The 10,452-nt window shown below is 43.2% G+C and overlaps 2 protein-coding genes across 3 annotated transcripts; both read left to right on the forward strand.

Annotated features, from left to right (window-relative positions):
- The first annotated feature begins 686 nt into the window (after positions 1-686).
- On the forward strand, positions 687-4,468 carry LOC127764616 (GATA transcription factor 17). 2 transcript variants are annotated; one of them, XM_052289515.1, is made up of 7 exons: positions 687-1,171; positions 1,280-1,366; positions 1,462-1,574; positions 1,813-1,941; positions 2,995-3,100; positions 3,604-3,675; positions 4,010-4,468. In XM_052289515.1, the coding sequence occupies exons 1-7, from the start codon at positions 797-799 to the stop codon at positions 4,112-4,114; spliced, it is 987 nt and encodes a 328-aa protein (XP_052145475.1). In that variant the 5' UTR covers positions 687-796; the 3' UTR covers positions 4,115-4,468. The 2 variants fall into 2 exon arrangements, with proteins under 2 accessions (XP_052145475.1, XP_052145474.1); XM_052289514.1 differs by having other exon boundaries at positions 692-1,171; positions 4,013-4,468.
- A 401-nt stretch (positions 4,469-4,869) lies between these two features.
- Positions 4,870-7,697, forward strand: LOC127763608 (protein At-4/1). Its single transcript, XM_052288372.1, has 8 exons — positions 4,870-4,979; positions 5,329-5,434; positions 5,587-5,642; positions 6,138-6,215; positions 6,301-6,374; positions 6,455-6,588; positions 6,685-6,780; positions 7,012-7,697. The coding sequence occupies exons 1-8, from the start codon at positions 4,905-4,907 to the stop codon at positions 7,161-7,163; spliced, it is 771 nt and encodes a 256-aa protein (XP_052144332.1). The 5' UTR covers positions 4,870-4,904; the 3' UTR covers positions 7,164-7,697.
- Positions 7,698-10,452: the final 2,755 nt, after the last annotated feature.

Consider the following 10,452-nt stretch of genomic DNA (forward strand, 5'->3'; position numbering starts at 1 on the left):
CTATGTGCAAACATACCTAAACTAATACGATTTTATGTAACTTTAATCACAACATCTAAGTTCTATGAAATTTACTATAAGAAGAGTAAGGGTCTGTTTAGTTCGCGAAAAGGAAATTTTTGGGTGTCACATCGAACGTTTGACTGGATGTCGGAAGGGGTTTTCGGACACGAATGAAAAAACTAATTTCATAATTTGTCTAGAAACCGCGAGATGAATTTTTTGAGCCTAATTAATCCGTCATTAGCACATGTGGGTTACTGTAGCACTTATGGCTAATCATGGACTAATTAGGCTAAAAAAAATTCGTCTCGTGATTTCCTCCCTACCTGCGCAATTAGTTTTTAAATTTATCTATATTTAATACTCTATACATGTGTCCAAAGATTCGATGTGATGTTTTTGAGAAAAAATATTTAGGAACAAAACAGGGCCTAAATTAAAAAGAACCAGATAATAATCTAATAAACTCATACAGTTGCAAATGAAGAAAGTAAAAACAAAAAAAAGAAAAAAAACATTTCACACTCTTTCCATATTGTAGCGTGTCAAACACTCTGAACTGACACGTGATGACTTAGCTGGAAGCGGCACGGACGGCCACGATTCGCCCGCGAAAAAAATCCTCACGACGCGCTCCCCGCGGAAAGAAACCGAGCATTTTCCGAAAAAAAGAAAAGAAAAGAAAACAAAACAAAAAAAAACCGCCCGCGGCTATACACCCGAGACTCCTACGGATCGAAGCCCTAGGGTTTGGTCTCGCCTCCATCCCCATCGTCCGATCCGATCCCCCGCCATGAGCGGCCACCACGAAGCTAAGCCCTACCAGCCCCGCCGCGGCCCGGCTCCCGCCGACGAGGAGGCCGACCCCGCCGCTGCGGCGGACGAGGCGGAGGCGGAGGCGGAGGTGGAGGCTATGGAGCGGTACGAGCAGGAGCAGGAGTACGAGGAGGGGGAGGAGGGGGAGGAGGAGGAGTACGAGGGCGGGGAGGGGGTCCCCATGGACGCCGACGCCTCCGCCGCGGCCGTGGCGGGGATGGACCCGCACGGGGAGATGGTGCCCGTGGCCGGCGGGGAGGCGGGCGGCGGCTACCCGCACGTGGCGTCGAACACCCTCACGCTGTCGTTCCAGGGCGAGGTCTACGTCTTCGAGTCCGTTTCCGCCGAGAGGGTGCTGTGCCTGCGCCGCTCATCCATGATTTCAGTCTTTTTTTGTGTGTTTTGCGCACCTGAATTGCTCGGTGAATCGGTGATGAGTTTGAATTACTTGTGTTGGCAGGTGCAAGCTGTGCTGTTACTGCTTGGAGGAAGAGAGCTAGCACCAGGGTCGGGTTCGGTACCATCATCTTCAGCGGCATACAGTAAGGTGAAGTCATCGCTGGGCGAATTATGGTGATTGCCAGTTGAGACTATTTTAAATTGTAATGGTGCTTATGTGACTGTGTGTACTCTCTTATGCAGAAGATGAATTTTCCTCACCGGATGGCATCATTGATGAGGTTCCGGGAAAAGAGAAAAGAGAGAAACTTTGATAAGAAGATCCGGTATACTGTTAGGAAGGAAGTTGCACTTAGGTTAGTTAGACTAGCCTTTTAATATAGCCTTCTTTTCCCTGTCTATATTCTAGAGTGTTTGTTATGTTGTGTATTTAGTGTTAGCTTATTAATATAATCCATTTTCTCTGTTTAATATTATGAAGTTTTCTTATGGTGGATGAACTTGTTATTGCATTTGATTTTGTATATTTGGCAATGTGAATTTTCCTTTTTAAGTTTTATGAGATAGTAGTAATTATTTTCTATACATTTACAGGATGCAGCGTAATAGAGGCCAGTTTACATCATCAAAATCGAAGGCTGAAGAAGCAACATCCGCCATAACTAGTTCGGAAGGTTCGCCAAATTGGGGCGCAGTTGAAGGTCGACCTCCATCAGCTGCTGAGTATGTATTCAAACTATTGTACTTATTATATCTTTATATGTTCATACTTCCCATTAGTATTATATAAATGCATGAAAATCATTACAACCATATTTATATGAGGGATGGCCATTTCTTTATGTAGTAAATAAGTGTGCCATTCATGGATCCTGATTTCCCACCTGGGCAACTGAATTGTGTTGTTTCGAAAATTCATCCATAATTGGGAAATATATTCAATATGCTCCAATTATAAGAAAATCAGTTTCCATTGCAACACATGGGTGCACTGCTAGGTATATCTTTGACCTAGTAAGGATGCATTATCTCATGCTCGCACTGTCCACAGGGACATTGGGCTATCATACAGAGACTTTGTCGTTTTCTCTCAGTCACCAACCCAACCTCCACCATGTGCCATGCAGCATGCACGCACGTCGCTGGAGCTAGCTAGCTAGCCATTTTTTAATTGAACACTTCTGGGTAGTGAGAACTGTGAAGCCTTGAATCAAGCCTTTAACTCAGTTTGATATTTGAAAATTTACAGCACAACTATCCTGCATATATTTCAATTGTAGTTGGGTGCAAAAAATAAATCAAAATGCATGGGAAACCTCCAGCGGAAAATGGATCAATGTATACATCTTTCTAGTTCCTGATAAAAAAAATGTAGCATCAATTTCTGTACCAGGCAAGGTAGAAGCACGTGATTCTAAATCTTGACTATTCAAGGTGTTTGCCATGTGGCGAATGTGACACTGCACTTTCGTACTGTAGAAGGTCATGCAGCATAAAATTAAAAATTTCGAAATGAGAATTGTCTGACTTGCATCATTCACTGCTTACCAGATCTAGCTCTTCCATTTCAGACAGGTTTTTGCTATTTGGCTGTTGATAACTAAAAAATGATAGTTGGTCTTGATCAATTGTTTGCCACCCACATGATAATAGATGCCTCTTGCCTCTTGCACCTGTTGCTTGTATATTTGCCTTATATTTTCTAGCTTCTTTTGCTTCAGAATTTGAAACTTAGTTCTTGTTGTGAGAGTTACTTTCCATGCACAATTCTTTCAGGTGCCATCATTGTGGTATTAGTGCAGCGTCAACACCTATGATGCGCCGTGGTCCTGATGGCCCAAGAACATTGTGCAATGCATGTGGACTTATGTGGGCAAACAAGGTACTTCCAATCTTTATTGCACTGCACCAGTATCTTTCTATACATTGGTGCTAATTGCAACTTCTAGAATAGGCTGTATGTTGTTTGCATAACCTTTGTTGCATCGAGGGTGTCTCCTTCAATATTAATATAATGAACAATTATTTGCCTTTCTAGAGCCCAGGTACTGTAAAATTTCCCCTTTTACCATATGCTAAGTTTGGTGGTAAAAGTTATACTGTTCTAGCTTGATTGTTGTAGCTCTCAGGGTGGATCTTTTGTGTGATCTGTTGAGTGTCCAATGCATCCCAAATAACAGTTCACATGTATGGTCCCATCGTGAAAGTTGGAACACCAGTAAACAGTCATGGAAATTGTAACGTCCCCACCCAAAACCTCCATTACCCCAGTGGTTCAGTGTTGGTTTTAAGTTCTTAGCTTGCAGACAAGTTGCATTTAGCGTTTTTAGGGTCAGTCTTGGTGTTATTGACAATATTCTGCTCCAATTTGTTCGTATTTCGTAGGGTACGATGAGAGAGGTAACAAAAGGTCCCCCTGTGCCCTTGCAAATTGTGCCAGCTGCAACCAATGATGTTGTAAGTCACTATGTTTGCACTTCATTCATTCAGAATTTTAGATTGCAAATTTTATTTATAGATTTACCCCTCATCCTTTTCTAACTCAAATTTAGCGTTGTGTAAAACCATTGTTTGGGCCTGATGAAATTGGCATTAGAGTGTAAGACATATGGACTGATGAAATGCATCCTTAGGGTGCACTTGTTCTTTCTTTATAGGATGAGGATTTGTGACTTGTGAGCACGAAACAATCATGTATTGCAGTTTCTAGAAAAAATAACTGTTCTAGAGCAGTGAATTTTAAACTGGGTCAGTAGTCTTACTCAAAATGTGAATTACCCGTGTTTTTCAGCAGAACGGAATCGTCGAGGCAACAGGTGTCGAGCAGCACAATTCTGCAGTCGAGGAGGCAGTTTCTGCTGCAAATGGCCATGAATCGCAGTCGGGAGTCGCGTGATGCTTGAGGGTTCAGACTTGAGAAAGAGGAGGAGGATGCGTATCAATCAACAATCAAGTAGTCATGGTGCTCAACAAGTTAACCGGATGTATGATATGACCGGCTCTAGGATTCATGTGGTTCTGCAATGCCGGTCTCTCCGAGATGATATATGCTTGTGGCCGGCTTTTTCTATGCTTGTATTTGAGTTTTATAGCTTTGCCTTTGGCAGTAGATAAATGGACGAGTTCAGCTTGAGCGCATGTGACATATTTTGCATTTTACTCTCTTGTCAGATGTAATCGTTGATTTACAGATGACACTGGGCAAGCAGGCAGGTTAATTTCACAATCGCAGCATCAGTGCATTGTCTGATTTTGTCTCGTTTCTTTCTCCTACTTAGGGTTCAACTTTTCGATTGAGCCGACAAATTTCGATCCAAATAACTTTTGGTCGAATTTTATCGTTTTAAATTTAAATTATCGAGAACCATTTGACACAAATCTACTCTCGTCCCGCGTCGAACCCTCAAAATTTCGTGGTTTTCCGTTTTTGGATTGTTATTTGTCGAAAACGTAAACACTGCTAAGTGCAAACATTGCAACCGATGCTGGGCTTCGCAGTTAGTTTCTCTGCGCTTGTAGCGTGATGCGAAGGCCGTTGGATCAAGGTTTGACGGCCCAGAACGTGACACGTGTGGCGCAGATTTGCAAAAGAGCCCTCGCGATGATTTGTATTGCATCAGGCCTCCTCTTCCTCTTGTCTTCCATCCCCACCACGCGTGCGAGACGAGACCAGCGCGACGACGGCCATGGCCGCGGCGGCGACGGCGGGGGGGGACGAGGAGTTGGAGTCGCTGCTGCGAAACTTCCACCGCTTCTCCCAGGTCCCCACCCATTCTCTCCGGCGTGTCGCGAGCTCGGCGGTTCGAACTCGCTCTGTGTGTCCTCCCGCCGTCTCGTTTTTGGGTTTTAGGATTAGGGTTCATCGAGCGAAGTGCTGATCACGAATGCCGGTAGCTGCTTCCAGTTTCGATGCCATATCATGCCAATTCCTTCAGCTCAAATGCATTTAACCCACCAGCTCAAGTTCGGGTAGGAGATTAGTACCGCGTGATCTCTGCTTCCAGGGCTCGAATGCTATTCCGTTTCAAGGAACATGATCTAATACCCTAGCATTTCCAAATTCCGATGATACACTTTGATCTTCTATCGCTGTTCTGTTGTTTCGAACAGGGGTACAAGGATGCACTTGTGGAGGCCCAGGCTTTAAGGGTGAACTGCAGCTCTGAATCCGAGAGGCGTCAGGCTCTCGAGTCGCACGTTGCAGATCTCAAGAGTGGTTAGCTGATATTTGAGAGCTGTTTTACAAGCTTAAGCTTCAGTTTGTGTTGCTTTTTCTGTTAATGTGAATACTGTGTGGTAGCTGATGATTTGTGTTGCTTGTTAAGGTTGAAACAATGAGTGAGTTAATAAATGTTTTGTGCTGTGCAGATAATGAGCGATTGAGAAGGCTGTATACTGAAACTTTGTTCAAGTTCACCAATCAGGTCTGGTGCTATTTACTCTGTGCAATCGTAAGGAGGATGGAACTGTACTGCTACAATAATGTGCAGCAAACTTAGTTGATCTATTTCAGTATTAACTGAGATGCACTTGATAATGCAGTGGCAAGGGGTGTGTGGTTTCAACCCTAAGATCCCGTGTTTAATTCCCAAAATGCTCACAATTTCTTCTTAGAAAATGTTTGGAGGGACGTCTCTCCCTCCAAATTTCGTTTTTTATTTGAGTGTTAACTGGTTGGTATAGATGAACTCACCTATCAACACCATTTCACCTGTGCTGTTGATTGTCTGGTGCTTTCAATACTACATTAAATCTCAAATTGTGCAACTTAGTCTAGTTTTTTATTTTTCTACTTGGAGTCTGGAAACTGGCTGTTAGATTGTTAACAGGACAGCTATTGAAATGGTTATATGTAGCACATTCATGTCTGTGAAGCACTGGATTAGTTCTGAATTTCTGATGTGCTTGATATTCTTCAGATGAAATTTCACACAGAGTCTCGTAATCTGAAGGAAGAACTGGAAAAGGCAAACACGAGATTGCTATCCATGGAAGAGGTTAAGAGGAAAATATAGTGTATAATTAGTGTTTCCAGTCAATCCATAGAACATATAGTGTATAATTAGTGTTCATTTCATGTAGGAGTATAAGAGGGAAATCGAACAACTTAAGCTTGGCAGTGAAATGAACAGCAATGACCTGGAGAACAAGCTCAGGTAAAGTTTCCTTTCAAGGAGGGCAGCTAATTGCATAATTTCTATATGCAATTAATAAATCTAACATCTGCTGTAAACAGCTGCGCTCTTGTTCAGCAAGCAACCAATGAAGCTGTGATAAAGCAACTCAATCTGGAACTGGAAGCTCATAAAGCTCACATTGACATGCTAAGTAGCAGGTTGGAGCAGGTTACTGCTGATGTGCACCAGCAGTGTAATGCTCTAAATCCTTTCCATGTGAAAGATTAAATTCCTTTGGAATACGCTCTCTAGCTCTTATGATGCACATATTTCCTGGCTCCTACTATAGATAAAAACGAGATCCAGGACCTGAAGGATGTAGTCATTGTTGAACAGGAGGAGAAAAATGACATGCATAGGAAGCTTCAGAATACTGAAAATGAATGTAAGTTCAACCTGTACTGTTCTGTTGAAACACACAAATCTTGTTCTCCCAAACCACCCATATTTCCTGTGTCAATTGAAACAGAAGAATGAAACATAATGCTTCACCGTGAAGAACATGGATTTGAAGAACAGAACTGGAGCTAACAAATTTCAGTTATTTGACGACACGTTTTTGCTCCTTTCCCCCTAGTTGGTTAACCCTTAACAGGATTGTTTTGTCATGGTGCAGTGAGGATCATGAAGATGAAGCAGGCAGAGCAGCAAAGGGATTCCATCTCGGTCCAGCACGTGGAGACACTGAAGCAGAAGGTGATGAAGTTCCGGAAGGAGAACGAGTCCCTAAAGCGGAGGCTGGCGACCTCTGAACTTGACTGCTCATGAGAGAATGAACCAATTCCCCTCTTCCTTTGATGCTCTCACGCACTGTACGTACCACCAAACCATCAGAGGCTAGAAAATTAGATCATTTGGCTGGCTGCAAGTCCCACATGTTCACTGGGTTGATCTAGGACTGCACATTCTTCAGTTAAAATGAATGCAACCAATTCAGTCACTTATTGCAGCTTTGTCCTCTACCAAGATTCAAGAATCAAGGCAGTTCATCCCTGCCTGACATCTGATATCGCAAATCTTCTTGTGCCAGCCTCCTTTTTACTCAGAGCCATTCACATTTCATTTATTTTCTTTTGCAATTTGCTGAGCTATGCTGCACTTGATCAGTTCAGTGGCCCGCAGCTTCAGAGGTCTGCAGCTCCAGGATGCAACCTGTGTATTAATCACAGTGCAATTTTTATACTGACAAAATCGAGGGCTGGGCTGTGTTCTTTCCTCATGGATGGGAACACTACCCTCCAACACGGAAAATAGAGTAGTTCATTAGCACGTGGTTAATTAATCTATGTGGACAACTACCCTCCAACACGGAAAATGGAGTGCCGGGCTTCAGGTTTTATTTTGTCCACATAGATCCTCTAAGTATTTGTTTTGGTCTAAAATCATCCTTGGGCCCACTTAATATGCCATATGGCTATTTCTAGTCAACAATTCTGTTAAAAAAATTGTCCCTTTTGCCCTTAATTTATATATAACTATACACTAGAAAAAAGAAAACCAAAATGAATAAATAACATTGTATATGTACTTCCCATTATTTCAACATGCGCAGATGAAACTTGAGCCTAATAGCTATCGTATACACTTGCAAGTACATAATTTATTTTTGTTTTACATGAATTGCTATGCATTATCTATAAAAAGAATTCATTGCATGCAATTTTTTCTCTTATATATATGTGATGAATGGAGAGGGGGGGGGGGGGGGGGAGGGGGGTATAAGTGTCATTTATCAAGAGATTTGTTAGTTATGTGGGTTCAAGGATAAGTTTAAATTAAAATAAAAACTCGAAGGACTAATATGGACAGATTGAAACATTAAGGACTAAACTGATCCTTGCATGAAACTTGGAGGACCACTTAGGTTATTCACCTTTTTTTTGTGTTATAAATTGTTGGAAGCATTAGTAGATAGGATTATTTTGAAACCTCTCTATAATTAATTTGGTGGTGTTTTTGTTAGAGGGAACTTCTAGGTTTTGTTTTTTTAATGGAACTTCCATGTTCCGTCAGGGTAGAGAGATGGTGAGAACATGTTTTGCACCCAAGATAAGAAAAGCTCGGCGAGCGAGTATGAACCCTGTCGTTCCTGTCGGCCACTGCCGCTGCCGCCCGTCGAGGCCTTCGGTGCCGCCGGCGGGCCCTCCTGGCACTCCCTCTCCCTCTCTCTCCAGGGATATTTTGGGCACAAAAACCTCCAAAGTGGCATTTCATCCGATAGGCAACATATTGAGTGGCATTTTATCCAAACCCAACCTAGCGAGTGGCATATCGTCTGTTTTCTCGTTAGGTAAAAAGACAGTAAGGTAAGAAAGGAGGTTCAGTTTTTCAAAGGATGGTTGTTTGTACATGCTTGCGGATTCCTATTCAGAATATAAGAGTGACAAAGCGGAGTTAAGTTAATTACCTTATCAAAATTTTTGGTAGCATTGATAGTGGTAATGAAGTGAACAGCCTCTTGTTTCTTGATCGTATCCTTTCTTTCTATAAAGTTAAGATCCAAAGTTGCCTCCTTAATTCGCCATGTCATCAACATTATATCAGCAGTTGGATTCTCTGTAGGTCTCCAGATCAATGGTTCAGCAATAATGGGCCATCCCATCCCACTCATGCGCCTCTTATAAATCCTTCTTTCTGTTGGCCCAAGCCCATAGCCTTGCCAATCGTCACCCATTTTGTCTCCCTCATGACTCCCTTGGTAAGGTGAACCATGGGCCAGCCGGTATTAATCCAGCAGTGAGTTCTTCACCGTTTCCTTCATCCGCACACCGCAGCAACCGCATTGCCTCCTCCCACCCACGGCGCTGCACGTCGCACCGGGGCCTACAACGCCTGTCTCTCCCCCTCCCACGCTGAGCCGAGCGCGCTTTGCAGCCTGTTTGCCTCCTCGGCGTGTCAGGAGGAACGGAACCGTCGATGCCCATGAAGAGCAGACTTCATGGCTGTCAAAACTTCCACAACATTCAAACCGCCTCCCAGCTTTTAACTGTCGACCACCGCATGGACTCCTGGAGCTGGATGGAAGCCAATCATCTGGTTCGCCTCCTTTGCTCAAAACTGTTTCCCCCAGTCTTCCAAGAAGCAAATCAAGAGCTTTAACTCAGCTGCCTACGTATTGGGTCGACTCTGGTTGCTTGGATGGAGGTGGATACCATGAGCGTTTGTGTTCTTTGCTTCCTCGCTTGAGCACGATCAGTGGTGCTCAGGTTGTCTGCTCCCCAAACAGCTGAACCGGGTTAATCTATTCTGAGGTAAATTCCCCGAACAATGTTTTCCCCTATTTGATAAAATGCTTATTTACACGCACCATATATTTCAACTAGACAGGTAGCACCAGAATCACGATTCACTTTTGAGTTTCCGTCTTTCTGATCTTGAGCAAACAACCTTTGAAATGTGCAACGATGGAGCCGCAGAACCACATTAAGGTGTTTGTATCTCTCTATCAGTTTGTGGACAGCTTTATCTCCCTACATCAGTATTGGTGCAGCACCAGCTATTAATAATCTCCCCCTCTTTCTTTCCCAGGAATACATATATTAACCAAGAGATATGTTGTTAAGAAATGATAAATCACTGAAGCTTTGTTAGGATAATTTCTTGGCAACACAAAACCCCTCAGAATTACAATATTTACTGTATATCCAACTACATTGTTTAGTACTATAACAAATAGTCTAATATATATCAGTGAAGTTACAGATCTAGCTGTTTTTTTTTTAAGAATGAAAAATCTGCAATATTTATATCACTAATACATGTGATTGCCATTCACTGAGCTCGCGGACGTCGTCCTCGCGGTGCAGGACGTGCTCGCCGCAGAGATACCGGCTGAAGGCCACCGCCTCCTCCTCGTGGTGTCGTCGCTGTGCAGGACATGCTTGCCGCAGAGGTACCTGCCGGAGGTCGCTACCTCTTTCTCCTGGTGGATCAGACGTATTGCCGGTGGATGTGGATGGTGATGTTTGGTGCCGGACTGCTGGTGGATGTGAACAATGAAAACGACATAAACGAACGTGAAACAATGACAAGAGAAAAGAGGAACGATGGAGAATGA

Source organism: Oryza glaberrima, chromosome 2 (assembly GCF_000147395.1).
Source record: "Oryza glaberrima chromosome 2, OglaRS2, whole genome shotgun sequence".
Lineage (NCBI taxonomy): Eukaryota > Viridiplantae > Streptophyta > Magnoliopsida > Poales > Poaceae > Oryza > Oryza glaberrima.

Bases quoted from the DNA above. Each gene is read 5' to 3' on its own strand.
- LOC127763608 (XM_052288372.1), top strand. From the start codon at position 4,905: ATGGCCGCGGCGGCGACGGCGGGGGGGGACGAGGAGTTGGAGTCGCTG. The intron at 4,980-5,328 runs GTCCCCACCCAT...TGTTTCGAACAG, and splicing joins ACTTCCACCGCTTCTCCCAG to GGGTACAAGGATGCACTTGT. The intron at 5,643-6,137 runs GTCTGGTGCTAT...GATATTCTTCAG, and splicing joins TGTTCAAGTTCACCAATCAG to ATGAAATTTCACACAGAGTC.
- LOC127764616 (XM_052289515.1), top strand. From the start codon at position 797: ATGAGCGGCCACCACGAAGCTAAGCCCTACCAGCCCCGCCGCGGCCCG. The intron at 1,172-1,279 runs GTGCTGTGCCTG...TTGTGTTGGCAG, and splicing joins AGTCCGTTTCCGCCGAGAGG to GTGCAAGCTGTGCTGTTACT. The intron at 1,367-1,461 runs GTGAAGTCATCG...TCTCTTATGCAG, and splicing joins CTTCAGCGGCATACAGTAAG to AAGATGAATTTTCCTCACCG.